General features: G+C 40.9%; 1 protein-coding gene across 3 annotated transcripts in view; it reads right to left on the bottom strand.

The window, feature by feature from the left end:
* The window catches only part of LOC139731184 (uncharacterized), a 170,306-nt gene that overhangs the window by 37,673 nt on the left and 110,033 nt on the right, over nucleotides 1-22,600 (bottom strand). For all 3 annotated transcript variants that reach the window (XM_071642066.1, XM_071642067.1, XM_071642068.1), the window contains exons 5-7: nucleotides 20,689-20,785; nucleotides 1,772-2,767; nucleotides 932-1,021 (exon numbers count right to left, since the gene is read on the bottom strand). In XM_071642066.1, the coding sequence (XP_071498167.1) occupies nucleotides 932-1,021; nucleotides 1,772-2,767; nucleotides 20,689-20,785 (1,183 nt within the window). The remainder of the gene's footprint in view (nucleotides 1-931; nucleotides 1,022-1,771; nucleotides 2,768-20,688; nucleotides 20,786-22,600) is intronic.

Here is a 22,600-nt window from a genome sequence, read left to right as displayed (position 1 = left end):
AAGATCGCCACCACGAGGCTGGAAAAGAGCTGCCCAGAGTTCAAAGTGCATATCGCTGCAAGGTGCGATCTCTAAACCTTGCCGGCGTTAAAAGGCAGAGCATTATGACATGGAATTCAGCATGTATACACTGATGTTTACAATGTGAATGCACTAGAAAAGACTGCACATGATATGCACACAGTGACATCCCACATACATCAGCAAATTTGACAGCAAGTTTGTCTAAAATTCCACTATACAGTTAGAGCTCTTGGAGATTCATTTAGAAAATGAAATTGAACCCATTGCCCATGGGTACAGAGTGAGCTTTGTACAAAGGCTATGGGGACTTCAGGATCTTGTAAGAAATGGGTTAACCCTTTCTGTGCCACGGACTTTGAACAGTGTGTACAATGATACAGGTTTTTTGTGTCAATGAGCACTCAAAGCAGACAATGGGTTAAATGACAGCAAGTACAAAGTCTCCGCCCTCCTTTCCATCTTACCCTCTCCTCAGCTTCCACTCCGCTGGATATCACCGGATGCTGCAAGCAACCACGGCAGTCGTCGTCATGGCGATTGTTCACGAGATACCCATCACACATCACCATCATCATTTTTTTCTCTTCCATGGGCTGCATATCCTCATACGACATCCTCGGCACATGCCAAAACGTGTGTGTGTGTGCGGGGCAATATTCTGTGTATACCCCACAGCAATGCAGGTTTTCATTTCAAGTTTTTACAGGCGGTAAAATAGCCATAATATGCAAAGACAATAAGCACTTCATCTTTTGGAAAAAAAAATGTATCAAATGATAGCATCCTGGAACAAGCCTGGCCTAGCTCCTTTGAATTTCCAAACCGAGGCAAATTTTTTACTGCTGCTCCTGGTGGTTTGTAGGAAAGAAAAGGGGGAAGAGAGAGAGAGAATGTTTGTGTTGCTCACCGGAAATGTTTCTGCGATCTCTTTCCGCTTCACGTCCTCGTTGTCTGCAAGATTCGGGTCTGAGTTGCTGCGTTTTAATCTCGGCGGGCTCTGCGATGACAAAACAAGAGACAGGAAGAGGGACCAATTAGACCAGAACACAGATGCAAGAGGGGACAGATTGGAAGGGAATGAAACATTTAAAAAGACAATCACACACTCACAGAGATCACATGTAACGTGACAAATTGAAACATATGGTAAGGGGAACAGGGGGAAAGAAAGCTCGTTAAAGAGAATATTGGACATGTAGAAACTACTATTACATAATTGAATCGTCACGTCTGACATTCCATTCCAGGGTAGAAATCTTACTTGGTCCAAAAACTTTAATCTAGGACCCAACTGTCAACTGATAGCACAGATGTATGTGAGTGAGTGTGTGTGTGTGTGTGTGCGTGGGGGCTGTGAGCTCTGCCCTTACATAAGGAATAGAGGACTTTTCAATTTGCTTCTAGAAAACATATATCATGCCCTCGTTCCGCACAATAAATCAACCAACAAAGGTTGTGAATAAATTCTCACATCAGTTCCAAACTGCATGTAATAAGACAATGTACATGTAAGTAATTCATTGCACTTCAGTAATAAACTTTAACTGAAGAATCATCATTTTCACTGTTATATGTGCGAGTCTCTGATTTTTCAAAGTGTGACAGTCTGTGTCTGTAGTGATAGTTGACTGGTTTCAGGTTTAAAGGTGTGCATGACTTGCCAAATAATTTTACTTCTGAACTTTTGTTTTTCCTCTCACAAATGGGGTATGAGTTTTAAAGTTATACATGACTTGGCAATCTTTACCTCTGAACTTTTGCTTTTCCTCTCAGAAATAGGGAAGGGAACTGTGCTGCCATCAAGGGTGTGCCTATTCCGCCTCTCCTGAGCGTGGCGTCTCCTCTCTATCGTCCTCTTGCTGGGCGACTGTGTCTCTCCCTGGATCAGATCTTTGTTTAGCCTGAAACGCCCTCTCTTTGGCACATCCATGCGCTGCAGCTCCTCCTGTGACAGCAGGTTCTGTGAGTTCGTGTCAGCTTTGGACGGCTGTGATTTTTTCGTGAGGGACTCGGTGGTGGACTGGGAATCGGTTGGAGACATGCTCCGCTCGCTGGTGCTGGACTTGCGTGATGACGAGGCCTGGTGCGTCGGCGAGGATCGAGGCGAGAGGTCCTTGTAGACATTGTTATTGTTTCTGTGCAATGAGGTCTCCACTGTGCTGGAGTGGGCTGGGAGTGACTCCCGCTGCGATTTCGTGCTGGGATCGGTTGTCCCAAGCTCACGCTCCAGGTCTGCTAGTCCTGACTCTGAGGGTCGACTACGTAAGGAAGAACTACCAGAATACACATAGCTAGAGCCGTCTGATAACGGTCTCTTCGTTGAATCGCCCTTCCCTTCCAGTCCCTCACTCTTGCTGTATGCCTTTGATTCCGTCCTGCCCGATGCCGTGTGTCGCCGAACGAGTCTGTCCTCTCGGTGTCTCTCGGTCGATGAGGACGTGGGGTCCATTCCTGTGGGCGGCTTCCTTGACACCTGCCGCTTATCGTACTTCTCTGGCCGCTGCTCGAGGGCGCTATGCGAGCGCCGCAGGTTGGACTTCTCCTTGCGGGCCGCCTTGCTGGTCGCTGTCAGGATGTCGGTGGTGTCCCGAGCTGTGGTCGTCAGGATGTCGCTGGGCTCATCTCGGCTCTCCACTGCCAAGTCGTGGTCCATCTCAGACAGCTTTGACGCAGGGTCATCGTTTGATGGAGGCACGTCAGGCTTCGCCTCGGCTTCCTCAATCTTCTGAGGTGAGTCAGAGTCCTGCATCAAAAGTCAAAGATTGAGAAGGCAGTCTTTAGCATCCAATCATAATCCTCAATTTCTATGTTAAAAATCCTTTTAAAAACAAACACACAAAACTGTCCATCTGAACAAGTGAAGCATTCATGTTAACTTCTTAACATTTCTGATGTAATAATCTTGTTGTAGAATTTCATCACATGCTCCATCAATACATTTTAATCTCAAGAAATATTCATGTAATGCCTATCACAGAGTTCAGGCTACCATAACACTAACAGCAAGGGCTTGGTCTACACAACATCCCACCTCCCCCCCCCCCCCCCCCCCCCCCCCCGCCCCCCAACATGCAACTAAAAGAACAAAAGAGTGTCTGCAGTAGCTCAACTTGTCAAAAGCTTACTGTGAATGTAACCACTGGGGGGCAAATCATGTTTGGTAACATTCATGTCACTCCAGATTAACCCCGGATAAAACATGGGGGACCCCCTTGCCCCATAGAGGTTGAGGGTTGAGGGCAGGAGGTTGGTAGGGGGGGGGGGCGGAGGGAGAGGGAGGTGTGTGCAGGGGTATCATCCCACAACACGCATTCCTCCTGGTTCAAGGGTCGGATGTTCGGCAATCCATCATTGGACAAGGAGCAGGGGAGCAGAGTCAACGCTGAGGTTTGATGGGCTGGGGTTGGGCTGGCGGCAGGGCGTGGAAAGCATGTCATCTTGGATTTATGCCACCAAAAGAGATCCCGGTATAAATTCCCTCTCTCGAGGGAGCCCTGGGTATACTTTGGGCACCAGTGATGATGGGATACCCTCTCCCCTCCCTCTTTTTCTTCCAGCATTATAGCATAGATGTACTGATACAAATCATTTTATCCCACAAAGCTGTTAACATGTCTGTTCTCATCTGGTAATTGGCCTGCTTGAAAGAGTCCATCTGGATGAAAAGAATTCTTGATATTCACATCCTTGTCACTGATTGCTCTTTGCACAATGATTTAATGTCCAATGTGTCTTCAACGACAGTCCTTCACTTTTAAGCGTTAGCCTGCATTCAGATTAAGGGGATCGATGGGGTATATGCATTAAATGTCATGTTCTCACCCACAAAGGGTTTAAAACAGTTGCATGGAGGTAAAATACACCAAGGATCATTTTCACAGCATCATCTTGCATATTGAGAAAAGCAGTTAAATATCTAGAATGGTTTTAGCTGCTCATAAATGTCAAGATCACTAGCTTAAGCTACAATCCAACTTTCATCAAAATTTCCTGGATTAGTAGTATCCCTATCAATCTATCATATTTAATAACAGTCGTATTCGGATATGCTCACTTATAATCCAGAAGGGGTTAACTCAGTAGGCCTACAATGTATACGGTCTAAAGACTCATATTATTCTGGTTCCCAATTGATTATAACTTTGATCCTTGTCATCTATGAAGGAAAGCTATTAAACACAAAATGAAGATGGTGTATAATACTGATGACAAGGCTCATAATGAAAAAAAAAATGTATAATTGAACAACAAAAAAAGTATTTGAGATATCATAAATCTATATTTTTCACTGATGTAAGGTTCTGGTTATGTATGCCAGATTTTTTATGTCTGAATATATTTGATGAACTGTTGTGTCAAATGCAGTTTAGATGTCATGGAAAAAAATAGTAATATTGTGGAATTCCATCAACATTTCTTTTTATACTGTTCTACTGTTTTGTCATCACAAGTTCTTGAACAGTTCACACCTCGTGAGGGCAGCACACAGAATTAGCCTGAATTTTAATGATTTACCACTTTTGAAAAGACTGTCCTCAGAATTTTTACCAGAGTGTCTCTTTATGCATTAATACTAAATCCACATACAAGTCTTGGGGAAAACATTCCCTTTAATAGCCAAGGAAAGGGGTGAGTTGCATCTGATTTGCTTGTTACTGTAAATGGGCAAGCATGCTTGAACTCCACAGTAGCCGCAGGCCACAATATTTTGCCAATATCTAAAGAGGAAGACAAGGTAGGATGCGCTACGGCTGCGTGGCAACGACCGAAGGCGCCAGCCATCATAGGATGTCTATCTGGTGAGGATGCTGCAGTTAAACATGACTAGAGATGATTTTCTTGCTCCACTGGCTTCTCCTCAAGGCACCTTTCTGCATGACGGCACTCTGCCATCAACCGTGTGCAAGTCCGAGGAAAAGGTGATGCCATTCCATGAGTAATGGCATGTTACGTCGCAAGAAATGATAGCTTTGGCTTTGAATGAACAGTCACAATGGTCACACAGTTAAGTTACAAATTCTGCTCCTCTCCTTTCCTTAGCCAATGAAACACTTTCTCGATTGCTCTTACATCGACACAAATCTCAGAGAGAGTTTGTTGCTATTACATTGAATATAGATGGATAATATTTATAGTAAGCACAAACATCTACAAATTTCCTTCAGCAAAGTTTTGAGGGAGTGGTTTGTTTGGGTTTTTTCACCCCAGCCACCTGAATTGAAGAGGTATATCGTGCATGAAATACACGTTTCGCTGCCACCTGCACACCACTGGACTCTTTCTCTTGCATGGAAGACACTTCAAAAATTTCAAAAACAGAGATAAAGAAAAAAAACTGAGTCACATACTTTTCTTCTGAACATGTGAAACTTGAAGATAACTTAATCCAGGAATGGAACTTGACAGATGCTCGTCTGTGAAATCGTATTGGGGATCTACTTGATGAGCTTTTAGACGAGTGTCGCAACCAAGCTAGCATATGACACACATGGCAGATATTTCCTGATGCCCTCACTTGCCTACCAAGCAGGGTATATGCCCTGTAGACCGGGAGGGAACTGGCCTCTGATCTACACCTCCATACCTGGACAATATCAAACTTGGAATAGGCCACAAACCTCGGAAGTCCATCCAGTATGTTAAAACTGCTTAATGCATGTTATATAGCTGCATTTGTTTGGATTAATGCCACAACTAACCACAGATGTCATGATTTGTTTGTATCAGTGGGGTTATCATGATATTCCCAGGCACTCTTCGCCAATCAAAACCACTTGAAGCTGGTATTCATCTGAAATTACTTCCTTCTGTAGTAATAATAGCTATCAAACCCATGCACTTCTGTCCTATTGAATGACAATCACACCACAGCCCTTGCTAATGACTCCATTCTCCTCGCTGTGCAGACTGTCATATTACTATTACCACTACTACACACAAATGTTTTTCTTTCAGCAATTTTCTTCTTGGTCTCACATCCACATTAGTCCTTTCGTAAGTGTACTGTACTTCCAGCTGAGGTTTTGATGTTTAGGTCAAATTCTGCCCCCTCTCCTCCACCATCACTTTATCAGGTGAAGACTGTCAAAATAGCTCACCCGGATGCAAACAGAACCACTTTACCAAAAATAAAACCTTACATTACCAAAGAGACTACAAATAAAGTATTTTAAGTGGAGGAGGTGACAGTAGATTACACAGTCTTTTGTGAACTCTACTTTATAACCTTTTTTTTTTTTTTCCAGCTTTATTTTCCCAATTCACATGCTGCTTCATATACCAAATACATGCAAAATGAAGAATAGTACATTATGGAAAAAACATATAACATAGAAAACTATGGTATAAGAGCTTGCCATTTGCTCACATGAAAATCTAGACGATTCTTTTTCATAGCTATGATGCGTTCTGTATTTTCCAAATGCTTCATAGAAAACAGAAAGGGACTTAGAGTTGGAATTATATTTTTGATTCTAAAAGAAAATATAAAATATTTTGCATAATAGATAATTAATAACAACCTTCAATTTATAACCTGGTCTGAGATAGACTATGAAAACCTATTTCTGATGTGGTCACACACCTGACCTTGTCTCAGGCCTGAATAACCAAGGAGATATTCTGGGAGACGAAACAAAAAATCACCTTCCCTCCCTTTTGACACTTTCTGGCTTGACTGTCACATACTTCTGATCCCTCTTAATCCCCAGCCTTGACATCCAAGGGTGGGGGGGGGGGGGGGGGAGGGGAAATATACACCAGGGGTAGGGGAATCAATGAAAGAGTGGGGAGGGGAGGGGGACTGGGAAGTAAGCAGGAAAGGGAGAAGGAGAGGAAGATTGGCTTTGTAAGGAGGAGGCCCCCTGCAATTTACTCCTTTAATACCTTAAGATTCACTCGTTGAGGTATACCTTACAAGAAGGCTAGGAGGCCCCTGGGCAGATGCCCTGTGCTGCACTAACATTAACTCTAGCAGCCCCCCCCCCCTTCCCCTTTTCCCCCCTACGTAACTTAACACAGCAAACTGATCCCATGTAAGAAAACTTACGACCCATCTTCTTTATTTATTTAGTCCCTCCATTCTACCCCCTTCTATCAAACCATCCCAGTTGCGGCACTTCGAGCCAGTCATTAATCACATCGCAACAAATGACGGGCAATTTTTCGTCTGAACACATCATTAACGTCCTAATGGCCCAAAGTGGAGACTGAGCTTCACATAACCCAGAGTGAACATCCATCCCATACTATGTCCTCCCCTCAGAGTCTCCCTGTTTATTAGTATGCACAAGACAGGTTTAAGTGAGCTTGCTTTGTTAATTCATCATTTTTCTGTATGTGTGTATGGGGGGGGGGGGGGGGGGGGAGTGGAGTATGTTAACAACTTTTGGCCCTACATGTATAAAATGTACACTGTTTGGTATATCTAGTCCCATTTTGTTCTTTTCTTTTGCCTACATTTCAGATGGTTCTATTTCTGTGTCACTTTTCTTCATGAAAAGTAATACTGTGGAATTTCATCAACATTTCTTTTAATACTGTTCTTCTGCTTTGTCATCACAAGTTGTTGAAGAGGTCCCACCTTGTTACTACCATCCACCCTCACAACCCCAATCAACCACAATTACCACTACCTGCCGCCAACACCACCATCATCGATGTACATATTAAAGTGCCCAATCACTCCCCATAATGACTCCTGTACTCTGCAAAAGTCAAACCAGGGAACACTCTTGGACCCAGTTATAGAGTTTTATTTCAAACACACACACACACACACACACACACACACACACACACACACACACACACACACACACACACATAGACACAAGGTCAAGTGCGCCATTCATGCACGATTCAGGGAACCGGACAATGGCACAGAAGTGGGTTCCCATTGCACCGGTTCAGACTATGTCAATATCATTACCACTTCACTTTTTGACTCTGTCCAAAGAGCAGAGAAAGGAAAGCAAACTTTCACACCACTCTGTTTCTGTTCCCTCTGGACTCTCCTACCAGCTCCCTCTCCCCCCCCCCCCCCCCTTTTCTCCTTCTCGTTCATTCTAAAATTACCCTTGGGATCAAAATATCCTTTCACATGTCAGTCCTATTTCTATCTTCAATATTCAACAGTGGAGCAGAATGTCTATAGATCCACATTGTAGATGTTCCATAGCACTGCAGGAGCTCAGTTTGTTTAGAAAATTTCCATGTAATTTTTCAAGCCCACAGCCATCTTACCTGGCACTTTAAAGGGACTGTACAGTACTGGTTGAGGTAGGGATTCATGTTTTGAACATTCCTAAGTGAGATAATGAAAAGCCTCTAATGAAATATAAAAGAGCATGTAATTTTAAACAGGATTCAACGTTTATTTGATGAAAATTGGTTTTCAAATGGCTGAGATATCCAAAAAAAGTGCTAATAATAAAAGGCGACATGCCCCAACTTTATTAGTATCTCTTTGTTTCATCTTGTTTTTGGATATCTCAGCCATTTCAAAACCTATTTTCATCGAATAAACTTTTGATACCCCTTAGAACTGCATGCTCTTTGACATCTCATAGAGTGGTTTCTGAATATCTCACAAATCGTTAAAAGCTAAATCTTCACTTCGACCAGAACTGTACACACCCTTTAAAGCTCACCATCACATCAGCAAGATGTTGATTTATCGGTGGCTACGTAGTGCGCGCTGCTCACTATCTATACAAGTGTGTATAAATCATACATTCAGGAAAAGATTCATTTGGCAAGCAGGCAGCCATCTGAACAATCTGATATTCGATGGGAATGCACAGATAGAGAGCAAACCTCAATAATGAAATCTAGACAGACTTCCACAAAGAATGATATACTGAGTAAGCGAAGGGGGACGGAGAAGAGATCCAGCCCAAAATGTATGTCAATGAATTCTATAATCTTCTAATTATCGGTTCATACAGGCTGTTCCAGCGCATGATGCAGCTGATCAAGTCCCCCCACCCCTACCCCCATAGTTCCTGGTCGCAGCGCTGCACGAAGAACCACACAACTCATCGCGCACACACAGCGCACCATGTGGGCAAATTGGCCCGAAACATCAATTCCAAAACTCCCGCATTAAAGCCTAATGAGATAATTCATTTCATTTGCCTACCATATAGGGGCGAGTTCTGCTCATGATGCACAAACCACAGGCAGTGGGAGGTTCTGGCCAACATCACTCCGGTACACACACACACACACACATGGGCATACCACTTATTTACTCACACTGAAAATCAAGTTATCACTTTGAAACTCTCTATTTGCAGATCCGAGATAACACTTCACCATGTGTGTCCTAAACTGAGTGTATAATGTGCGCACTTAAAGTTAAAAATATATATATATTTATATACATACATATATAATCTCTCCTTCTGCCAAGTTCTGATTTGTTTCTCTTTCCTGAGGGATATCTATTGCCCCCTCAAATAGTTAAAACCAATACATTGCTCCATGTTATAAATAATTTTTTAATGCATTTGAGATGCACAAATTGAATGACTAAAATTGAAATCTACAGGATAGATTGCAGTATTATACATGCCTCTTATTTGAATGTACCTATTCACAATGACATGTAATTGCTTTGCTATTAATTTGCATTTGAGAAATCCCCCAAAAGACATCCATCAAACCGACATATCTGACAAAAATGTCAGCTAAATTCAGGCAAATGGACCAACCTAACACTACAGTCTGTTACATTCAACATCATTCAGTTCAATTCAATTCAGTTCAGTTCAGTTTTATTTCTGCAATCCATTTTCAAAACAGTATAATAATATCTACCAAAGAGTCGGCATAATCATAAGAGATATATGCATCACTAATTACTATACATCTCACGTAGTATAATTCTAGGAATGACAAAAAGCAAAGCATGTCAGATTGAAGGTGCAGCAGCACAGGAAATGCTTTGGATAAAGATGAAGGGGGGGGGGGGGTGGAAATGCAGCAGAGCTGGACGATGAAGATGGCCCAAGGTATACGTGATTCAATGCAGATTAATGGAATTATGGGATGTATAAGGATCCTGTGTACTGGCCATGACAATAAGTTTCAGGATGTTTGTGCCAACTGGCTATTTACAGAAGCAGCCACATTGTGAATTTGGTATACCATCATTTCTCTTCTTTAAATAAATCACTATTTCAAGACAAAGTTCTCTTGATCATGTATAAATCCATTCTGCTACAGTGTTTGCATGAAGATGTAATGATGATTTAATCTATCAGATGTTACTTTTTCACCTTATATCACTATAGAATCAAAACAAGCCAACCAAAGATTATAGGGGATAGAAAGACCTGGCCTAGAACTTAGACCCACCATTACAACCTGTCTAATGCCATGCGAAAAGGTCAAGAGGTTGAAAGGGAAAAGTTCAACTGCACAAACTTCGCAGGGCTGCTGGGGAGAGGGGGACGAACTAACGTTGTCACGCAATGCCAACAAAGAAATTCCAAGTTTCTTTAAATGTGGTGTTTATTTCAAGTCAGCCAGGATCCCCAAACATGTTTGTCAATTTCACATGTTGATACACTTGGAATGAATGGAGCTGGAATGTGTCTGGGTCTGTGTATCACTTGCTAAGTGATATGTGGGAACTGATTGTTTCCCATATTAAATGGTACGCAGGGGTGCCTTTGTGCTGCTTGTAAAGGTGTTTTCATATTTTTCTGAATGAACATTTTTTGGCAAATATGCTGTCTGTCTGGAAACAAAAATACATTCTGACAAAACAAAGTCAGGATGATTTTAAAAACTTGCAACTGCAATTGCCTCTTTAGAATGTCTGGACTAAAAACTGACTTCACAATTTCCAGGGTTGTGAAGCAATGTTCAAACTTGTTTTGAACATGGTTTTGAACATGCTTTTATAATTATGACTTTTTAAGCTAGTAGGATAAACACCTTTTTACACAAAACATTGCAAACCACCTAAAGTGTTGCAGACATTCCAATGAAGTCAAAATTTTGCATCTACTTGTTAAAAACATGTTTACAAAGGATTTCCCTTGTCCCTGCCATATATGTCAAGACCATGTCACTAAGCATGGAAAAGGTCAACATCACAGAGCCATATAAAAACGACAAACCATCTTAAGACATGAATGAGCTTCATTGAGTAATAGAATAGCCTCTTTTAAGACTACATGATTTTAATACCTTATTATGACTAATGTGAGATTTCTACTGATATTTTCTACACCAGGCATGCTATGACACCCACACAAACACACAGAATGCACACCTATGTACCAACACTAGATCTTCATTAATTATTCTCGCAGTTCAAAGGCATTTTGTAACCAGGCTGGGCAGGCCCACATGAACATAAACACATTGATTCGCCCTATGCACTTTTAGGCACATTGTTAAATTGTTACAGTGTGATCAAATGCATCTCATATCACAGCAAACACACACCCACCCAAAAACAACAACAGCAACAAACAAACAAACAAACAAACAAAACACACACATGTAATACAAACACAAAAACACATGATGCAGCCAAGTACCAATCCACACATATTCTCTCATGGTCAATTACAAGAGACTGTGTGGGTGGCTAATCATATCAACTGCCATCAATGGTGCCAAGGTTTTCATAAAGCCACCTGTCACCTCATCTCTCTTTTCCTTCCCCCCCCCCCAATCCTAATCTCAATCCACATCTCTACCCCATCCTCAATGATCAGGCTGAAGCTGGAGAATTGAGCCCAGCACTGTCAAAATCCCCCCCCCCCCCCCACACACACACACAAAGATTTTGTGCTGATGATAAATGCCCATCAGCACACCATACACTGATATTTGGAAAAGCAGAAAAAGTCATAATGCAGAATGCAAGCATAGACGAAAAATCATCTGAAGTGAATGTTATAAAATGCCTGGTTGGTATGTGTAAGCCAAAAATGAAATTGTCTGACGGGGAAGTCTGTAACCATGGCAATAAAAAGATAGCAAAACTTTTCATCAGGCCTGCACTAGTTGCCATGGTTACTAACTCTTCTTTATCCCATTCTTCCTCAATCTTGACAGACAAAAACAGGGCGGGGTAAACACGCCCCAAATTCTCCTCTTCTGACCTGTTCCATTTCAGGAAGACTTCTCTTTAAAAAACAAAAAACTCTCTTCACTGACTTAAGCAGCGACTATGCGTTCCTTTTTCAGCATAGAGCATATTTATGAGCATGCCCTTCACCATGGACAATAAGTGCGCATGATCTCACTGCTGTAACATAGACAATGCAGGAATTAGCCTCTAATAATCTGCAATCGATATTGCAATTAGAAGGCAGATGGTCTCCATAGCAACAACTATGCTCATATTAGAGCTGATGATAGCATCCTTTCCCTTCATAACCTTCCTCCATATATATTTTTTCTATTATTATTAACTGATGTAAATTGGATGGGCCTTGGAGTTATGCCATTTGTGGCAAATTCGGAGAGAGAGCCAATTTACTACTGACTCTGTGCTGCAGTGAGCAGCCATTGTCAAACAATTTGGCCAGGCCACCATACCACCTTGGACGTAGTGACAGTCAGAGCGTTAAAGGGCATGGAATAGAGAGGTCATCCTATTGGCATTACTGCACGAATTACCGTAGTGGAGTTATGGGAACCATCTTCTGTTTACTATATAGTCCTCCTTCTCGGGCCAATAGTCCCAATAGTTCTCTTTGTTGGCTCTCTGAAAGACGGTTGTGTTCTACACTATAGACGCAGAATCAGTTTGGTTAATCAGATTAGGTAATCGCTCTCTTTGGACCATTCTGTCCTGGTAGCAGTCGTAGAATGATGACTCATATTGCTTTTTAACCATACACAACATCAGCAATAGAAGGCTGATTGCAAAGGCACACATGCTATCCCAAGCTCATAGTGTCTTTTTAAACTTTAACCCGTTGAGGGCAGGCTGATTGTGCCACAACATGCATTTACTATAGACCCCTGCCCGAGTATACTCGGGAAATGTCCTCAACGGCTTAAGCATTTGTTGTATTTATATGTGCGTGTGTGTGTGTGTGTGAGAGAGTGTGTTTGTGTGGCTATATGACAGAGGACAGCCTAATGACAATTCCAAACTTCTAAAGGCCTTGAAAGGATGACGTAAAAGTCTTTAAAAAGTCTCGTAATCACTATTTATTTTTTTTTGGGGGGGGGAAGGGGGTTTAAAATGTTAGAGGGTAGGGAATGACAGTTTTGAGCAAACCACTTATGCTTTAGAATAAATCTGTTAACCCATACAACACAAATGACAATTTTCAACTGATCAGTGACACCACATTAAACCCAGCAATAATGTCACTCCACACTGTGATACGATTTGGGCTTATACTGCCTTCTCCCACAACAGAGAATAGAAAAGACAAAAAAGTCATGTCTGATCTGCCATTCACAGCTGTTGGTCCCAGGTACTGACCCTGTTGGGCACATCTCTCCACAGGACTGAATCAACTCTGATCCTGAAGGAAGAGAAATAGAAACATCACTCGTACACACACACACACACACACACACACACACACACACTCAACTTAAAACTCTTTCCCCAAACTAATCTGAGGTAAAAAGCAAGCACATACGCAGATGAATCGTGAGTAATTGAGACTCAAAAAGGATGGAATTAGCGGGGAATTTGGGGGCAGGAAGGGGCACCTTGCTCCCCCAAATCTGGGAGATCGACTTGAAACGTGCCTCCACTCTATAGGAGATGGCCTTTCATCTGATGAATCATGAGCAGAAAACTTAAAGGGATAGTACAGTATTGGTGGAGATGAGAATTGGGCTTTTAACTTTTTGCGAGACACCAAGAAAACACTTATGATATAGTACAGAACATACCATTTTAAGAGGAATTCAAAGTTTATTTGATGAAAATCGGGTTTGGAATGACTGAAACATCTAAAAACAAAGTAAAACAAAGCGATCGTAATAAAGTGTGGGTCCCACACTTTATTAGAATTGCTCTTTTTTGGATATCTCAGCCATTTCACAACCAATTTTCATAAATAAACGTTGAATTCCTCATAGAATTACATGCTCTTTCATATTTCATAAGAGGTTTCTCATCATCTCACCAAAAAATGTTAGAAACCTGAAATTAGGTCTCAACTGAAACTATACGATCCCTTTAAACATCCTGACCGTCATTCACCCTAATCACTCCAAACTTAGGTTCATGTTGAAAAAGAGGTATGCAGCTCAGTTTATTACAGTCCATGCAAAGATGGTGCACACAAGGTAAGTGCCACACAAGTCCTATCTTCAACTTCCTTCCTCTTCAATGAACATCACCTGGACCTGGACCTGGACCTGGAACATTTCATTGTTATCAGACCAGGAACATCTGAAATTATTACCCTTCATGTGTGAGATAAGTTTGTGTCTTTGGTATGCACAGACCCATCAATAATCCTGTCTGATTGATTCCCAATTAAATCTATGTTAGGATAAAGACTTTCCTCCCTCCTCTTTCACTCTCTTTCTCTCTTCCTTTTTCACACACACAGACACACACACACACGCACACACACACAAACACACATTTTCCATCTCTCTCTCTATCACCCTGACGCAAGCCATGTCTTGATATACAATGAATCACACTGAGGAATCAACAACTGCCTGCGCGGAGTCGCGTTTAACTCTTGTTCATCCTATCTTTCGCACTTCCCCAAGTCTGCGCCAGTAATCCCGAATTAATGTCGTAAGGCGGGCTCACTGAACGATTTCGTAAGACTCTCACGCCACATTGTGCCCTGCCTCTATCATACCTCAACACTGATGAATGCTCTCGCACCAAAGAGTATCTATCTCACTAGAACCTGCATGGGTTCCTCAAAATATTGCTCTGCCTATGCCGTCAACTTTCTGAGTACTTCATATCTAGATTATTCAGCATGAGATAAACTGCTTACTTTAATCACAGTAAGAAAAACAACATTCTGTGCATGACCATGAAAACTTCCTGTTGTTTTTAACTTGCTTAAAACATTCACAATCATTTCCTGCCTAAAAAGAAAAACAACATTAAACTACCTCATTAAATTATCTTTTCAGCGAAAAAAAAACAAAGAGGACAATGACTATCTATTGTCTTGCTCATGCTTTCTGGAAAAATATTGTTTTGTTATGTTTTTGTTTTGTTTTGTTTTGTTTTGTTTTTGCCATATAAATTTCATTTTCTAATAGACAATGAGAGTTCAACGGGAGAATGCCTAAATTTCATCTTTGTTGTTATATTTTCAATTCTTTCCTGAACTCCAGACATCAAAGCCAAAACTTCTAGGTACTGATATCACTTCTGTGTTGTTTTTGAGTTTATTTATTTTAGGGGGTTTTTTTGAACAGGACTAAATTTTCGCAGAGTCAACCTATCACACAGACATGTCTGCATGTTTAGCTCATATGTGACTATGTGCCAAGATGGAATGGAAAAATCAGATAGCACAAACCAACAACAATGCAACAGAGCTTTCACTTTTCCCTCTGACAGCAACTGGTAAAGTGTTTCCTTGTTGTTTTGAAGGAGCCAAGAAGAGAATGAAATCAAGGGGGATTTCCCAACGAAAACGAACTCAAAACGATGTTTACTTTCTGCTTTAATGGCAACCTTCATGGTTGTAAAAAGGTAGGCACCTACATCAGCACAGACGAACTTTACTTATCAAGAGAAAAAAAGCACCTAGACAAAAAAAAAAAAAAAACATTCACAGTACAAACATGTATTGCATATTTGTATTAAAATCTCCATGCGAGGCCAATGATCTGCTTGATCTGCCATGTGACCTACAGGTAGATGTTTGTTATGATGCCAGCCGTGAGCTACGCATCAAACTTTGCAGAAATGGATGGGTGGGGGAAGGGGAGTTAAGCAAAGGAAGGGTAATGCCTATGAGCCAAAAACAAGGAGAGACAAGAAAGTGATCTATGTGAAAGTATATGGCAATTCTTGAGAGACTGATGAAAGGTAATTGACAGCCTAGAAGACCCTTGAACACTCCATTGAAAGATCACTGAAAGTCTGGAGAAAGACAACTCACTGAAAGACCATTTTCAGGAAAGACTGCCAAAAGACTATTCTAAACTGTTTCAAACGTTCTTGGAGACCATGATATTCACTGAAAGATCACTTCGGGATCATGAAAGACCTTGGAGATCATCGAAAGTTCACTGAGAGATCTGACAATTTCTACAGTCTTTCAGTGGTCTTTCAGACATCTTGCCCTATGTGGAATGGCCCTATAGGAGAAGACCTTTCTAGGAACAGTTTGACTCTGCATCCATCAGTAAGGGAGAGCTTTCTAAATGAATATTTTGACTTTTTAATTTGTGGGTTCATCACAGATGGCTCAGTGCTCATATAATTGTTCAAGTAGCATAGAGGCAACGTTGCTTCAAGCACAAGGTCTCTTTCCTAATATGCCATGGTAGAAACCTGGAAGAATGTCTTTAGAAGATCTCAGGGACGTGACATGAATGCTGTGGTGGTAGAGATAGCTTGTCAATGCCACAACAACAGCTGAGGCCCAACTACAGGATGTCGAAGGACATCAGCGCGGCAAGAACGTCAGTCAGGAGTCTACTGCGCTCAAAATGGGCAGGAAACTGCCCTTTTTCACACTCTCGTTCACCACCCAAGCCTCACAGGGTAACATGCAGTAGTGCCTGACGGAGCCTGATGCAACACTATCTACATCTAGCTCTGCTTAAAAGGAGTATCAATTCAAGTGGTTGTTACAGCAGTTTTTGTCATTTTCCTTACAAAGTTCTAAACTTGTGGTTGTCTTACTTTGGACCACTACTGAAGACCATATACTACTAAGTCTCTTGTGTCAATAATTGAAGCCTAGTTTGTAATACATATATTACATTTCTGCATACCTGAACTTTACATATACATGGTCGCTGGGGTGACAAAATTTTGTATCTTAACTTTTGGTGAAAATCGCTTTTTTGGATTGATTGTCAGATGACCAGCCAAGTGATGTCCTGTTCAAATCCTAGCCGTCTTACTCCAAAAATGAAGCCACCATGGCATGTCACAGGAAAGGCAATCCCATTTTGTTACAGTGCTTTAGCTGCCATATTTTTTTCACTCTCCTGAACATCTGACATTTTTTTAGATATGAGGTTTGATGCCTAAACAGCGATATGTACCTGCTCATCACAGGCCCCAAATTTTGTGCATAAAAATTAAACTTTCATACAAGTTATTACCAAGGTTCAGTTTCCTGCCTTGCTGGTGTTTGTGATGTTGAAAAATGTGTCCTATCCACCTGCTTTCTCACACAAGATAATGCAACTTGATCTTTTCTCCTATGGTCACTTTTGGCAGAGTTTGAAAAAAAAAGACCCGGGGATTATTAGAGTTTGGGATTAGGACTAAAGCTTAAAATCATGTCATGATATGGATTACTTAGGCTCAGCAAGAGCCTAGAAAAATCTTGGCATATCCAGTTGATGACTAAGACAAGTGTGAGTTAGGGGAAAAAACAGGCTTAGACCAACTGGCAATAAACCCTTTTGACAGGTACTGGATTACTTTTACATTTCTTCACTATCATCTTAAAGTATTCAGGTTCTGCACGGAAAAGGATGGGGAGACAGAGAAAGAGGAAAAAAAAGGATAGATATGATAGATAGATAGATAGATAGATGGATACATGGATAGATAGACAGATAGATAGATAGATAGATAGATAGATAGATAGATAGATAGATAGATAGATGAATAGATAGATAAATAGATAGATAGATAGGTAGATAGATAAACAGATTGATAGATAGACATCTACTAGTAGATAGATAGATAGATAGATAGACAGATAGATAGATAGAAAGGTAGAAAGATAGATAGACAGATAGATAGAAAGGTAGATAGATAAACAGCTAAATAGATAGATAGATAGATAGATAGATAGATAGGAAAGTGAGAGAGAGAGATGGGTACATGTTTCTAACATCTCAAACCTGAGTATGTCTGTCTGTATGTGTGTGTTTGCCTGTCTGTTGTGCATACGTGAAGATACGATTCTCAGATCATTTCTTCATCTCTTTCTGTCTTTCTTTCTATCTTTTTTTTCCCTCCCGCTCGCTGAAAGCTCCCACCTGCACCCAATGGGGGGAGATGACGAGATAATCTTATTTGACAGATTCCCCATGGAGAGCAGGGCGAACATCAGACTCACCTGCGTCGAAACAGTCGTGTCACGAGCTGTTCACGGGTGTGGGGTATTCCAAAACAATAGCTCGACAAGAAGGGGGGCTGCCTTAAAGACCCAGTAAATTAGGAGGGCTACCGTGGAGTAGGATGAGTGGCTCGGCTTGGATATATTCAAGAATCACCCTGACAAATTATGTTCAGCTTTACCACTGATCTACATTAAGTTTAACACATAGTCAAAAAATCTCAACTTGACAATCGCTTTTTTTGTGTGTGTTTTCGAATGAACCCTGGTGGGCAGCAAATGAGGAATGATTAAATTGGACCACCCATGGTATCCCCACACTACCGGGTCTCTAACATGGCAAAAGTCATGCACCAAACGAGCTCTGTAGATGCATGCAAGGAAGAATTGTTACATTTTTCTTGATACTTGCGAACCCCTCCTCTGGAATGACTGGTGCCTTTAAAGCTACAAAGCTGACTTTTACCCTTCTACGTGACACCCTTGATTTGTGGGTGATGTACATTTTCGCAAAAACATGTCATCAGTAAAAGGGAACAGTGGCTAGAGAGTAGGTGTCCAGTATGAAACTAAGTAATACCTTTCCAGTTCAGCTAATAAGTATCATTGCTAAACTTCAGGAGCAATCATATTGATATGTTTGATGCTCATGACCGACTAAAGAAGGGCTTTCTGTACAATGACAAAATAAGAGACTCTTCGACTCCTGGTTCCTAAAAATACTAACTTTGCCCCCAAAAAGTTTTCTACAGCCATGGTCCTGCATGTGAATCGTAATTGATGCCTCTCTGAAAAATAGTCACATATTCACGATAATTCCATTGCATCGCAGATACTGACAAGATCGAGCCAATTTTACGGTTAACAAATCCTGATCTGATTTGCCAAAGTCTGTCATTTGATCTACTTGACACTTTGCTGAGGGCACGCTAGCTCACGCACAAATGGTGCGATGGGTAAGGAGGGTGGGGGTAGCATGCGGGGGTAGAGGAAGACCAGCAGGTTCCTCACTGGATCTCATCCAATGCCTTTATCCCCCTAAACTCTCTGTGATTCTTCCCTAATTGATTATTATTCCTCTCAATCCAGGGATCATGCAATCATGTCTAGGGTGGCATACACAATACATTCTGCCATGGCTGCTGCAGATTTAAAGCCAACATCAACAGCGTTGGTAATGAAAAAGGATTTCATGAAAACGCTGCCTTACGAGTCTCCTATATTGTGGATTACAGAGATTCCGATCCCAAACAAGTTTAACAAAAGTGGATACACAAGATTTTATGAAAAACACACATACAGATGAGCATGTGTAGCAGAAATTGCAAGCACTAAAAGTATAAATATGCGGGACTATTTACACAATGTACACATTCCTCATTTATCAAACAGAATAAAAATGTAATCTGGACAGAGCAACATCTAATATTCTGGTCCTATCGCTATTCTTTCTTTACCTTAAAATTAGCATAATATATCGTTATAAATCTTCCATAATGGCGGATAAAAACATAAACTTTCAAATCAACCACATTTGACTGAAGTCAGCAATGGTCCAACTATCGTTACCAAAAATATGAAAGCAGTAAGTTACCCCCCCCCCCCCCAATCCATTTGGATACGATTCATGTACTGTATAAGCTGTTATTTTCGTATATAGATATTTTTGCGAATGGGGACGTCACACACATTTTCGTGAGATGTTGTTTTCACGAATTGACAGAGAGGCTTATTGTAAATGTGCTACTACCCTCGCGTGTTGTTGAATTCGCGGTCCTACTGTGATTCCCAAAATTAACGAAAATTAAACCCTCACAAAAACAACATATGCTCCCAACACTGAAAACATTTCTGTGCAAACTTGGCAGGTTTTTAACTAGCTTGTGTTAACCAGGATCACAGTTTGCTTGATTTTCTGATCTCCCCCCTGTCCCCTAGCAACCACAAGGGATGAAGAGGCAAGGCATTGATGGGGATTGAAGTTGGGGGGGGGGGGGAAGGATTATCATCTAGGATAGCCACAACTAGATGGAGCACACATCACTGCTGATGCACTGCTCACAGATATACAAAAACATTTTAGGTCTATGAAAATTTGCTTTGGTCTATGAAAATTTGCTTAAGCTGCAAGTGTTTCAGAAAAAAATGGTGTCTGTTTAGACACCTGTTTACTTGATATGTATTACATGATGGCAGGAGTCACGATATTTTATTGGTTGTTTTGCTTTTCAAAGTATTGTATTTGAAATATTATGATGTTATTTGAAATATTATGACGTATTACGTATACAGATGAATATATCATATGTCTGATGTAGAATAATAAATATCCCAGCGGGGGAAAAAAATTGCTTGTCCATTTGTTTGTCCATTTGTTTGTTTGTTTTCTGTTTTGTTTTGTTTGTTTTGCTTTGTTTGTTCTCACCTTGGGTCCCACCATGGGAAAGACACCTCGCTTCCTCTTCTTCTGCCTCTCATTCTCCTTGTTGATCTCAGGATACTCGATGAGTGTCATGTACCAACTGTGAAGAGCAAAATTAGCCAGATCAAGATAGGTCAGTGAGGTTTAAAGGGATAGGGTCAAAGGTGAAAGGGCATGGGGTCTTTAAGATTGTTTGCCCCATCATCAATACTCTAGATCTCCTCGTAGTGAAATATTTGAAGTGTTGCACACTCTTCTATCCATTTTGCCTCTAATTACTTTTTTTTTTAATATGTCAGGTCCACGGTCACAAGCATTTGTAATTCAAGGACAGTCTGAATTACACGAATGAATACACAAGTATCATACAGTGACTCTGTAAATCATAGGCTATTTGTTTACCAAACGACACAAGCATATTAGCGGAACATAACAGAAAAAAACAAAAATCATTGAAACGGTAAATTTGCATTAAATGTCCTTGAGTGATAATGGCTTACAATAGGAGCTGGTGTGGAGAATTTCACCTTAAAGGACAAGTTCACCTTCATAGACATAAGGATTGAGAGAATGTAGCAATATTAGTAGAACACATCATTGAAAGTTTGAGGAAAATCGGACAATCCGTTCGAAAGTTATGAATTTTTGAAGTTTTTGTGCAGTAACCGCTGGATGAGAAGACTACTGCAGTGTGTGAATAACTTAGATGTCACATGCGTACAACAATATAGGAAAATATAAAGAGAATTTCACAAAATCTCATCTTAGGAAAAAAGTTCACATTCCCCCGACTCGTTACCGACAAATGTTATGGGTAATATTATTCCCCCTGCCTTTAGAAAGAGCCAAGTCAAGTGCTCTTCTATTATGTGAAAAAAGTGAAAATATGTTGAATTTTCTTTATATTTTCTTTATACTGTTGTACGCATATGACTCACAAGCTGTAGTAGTCTCCTCATCCAGCGGTTCCAACACAAAAATTTTAAAAATTCATAACTTTTGCATCGATTGTCCAATTTTCCTCAAACTTTCACTGATGTGTTCTACTAACATTGTTGCATTTTCTCAATCCTTATGTTTATGAAGGTGAACTTGTCCTTTAAATGATTATCAGATCCTGCATTATTTCAGTTTGATTCCATAAAAACTGTACACTACTACGAGATATTTGTTCACAATGACATATTGTGACAGTGACAGCGTAATTCATTCTCAAACATTTGTACTCCTGAGGAATCTCCACTATCCATTTGGATATCACTGTGCAGCTAAAAACACAAAGTTTGACAGCTATTTAAAGAATTGCTCAGTGGCCATAAGACTAGGCCTACACTTCGACATTGGCTATCTTCTGTGACGGCAGCCTGCTTAGGCAAGGAAGTGTGAGCTAATGTACCCCCTGGTATCATCACTTAAGTTGAGAAAATGACACACATAAGCCCTTTTTACATTTGTGTTTCTTAACCCCATACTTTCTCTGACCCAGGACTATCGTTAGTCCCGTACCAATTTTTTCAGCTTTTTACACTCGCCAATTAGTCCCGTACTAAGCTCTTGTCCGGGACTAAGGAGAAAATTGACCTTTTTATATTCGTATTTCTTAGTCCGGTACTTTCCAAACCACATGAATATTCATGATTACACTGTGCATTATACACGTACACGCACGCACCGGCAGCACTTCATTACCTCGTTTCTGATTGGTCAGTGGGGGTCGGACTTCGTCTCCGTCGCTTAGCCCTGGATTATTTTTTCGTTCTGTTTACACTCACTTGCTTGGCACCGCAATTGCGGTGCTGTGGTGCTAACCCTACTATTTTGCAGGGCCAGATAGTACGGGATTATCGGTGGGGCTAGCCTACTTTGGCAAAAACGAGTGTAAACAGAAAGTGGGCTAAGGATAGTCCCGTACCAA

This window comes from Diadema antillarum, unplaced genomic scaffold, assembly GCF_040938485.1.
Source record: "Diadema antillarum isolate AM-2024a unplaced genomic scaffold, OU_Dant_1.0 seq00000364_RagTag, whole genome shotgun sequence".
Lineage (NCBI taxonomy): Eukaryota > Metazoa > Echinodermata > Echinoidea > Diadematoida > Diadematidae > Diadema > Diadema antillarum.
Note: the sequence above shows the minus strand (reverse complement) of the source record. Positions and strands in the feature narration are given on the sequence as shown.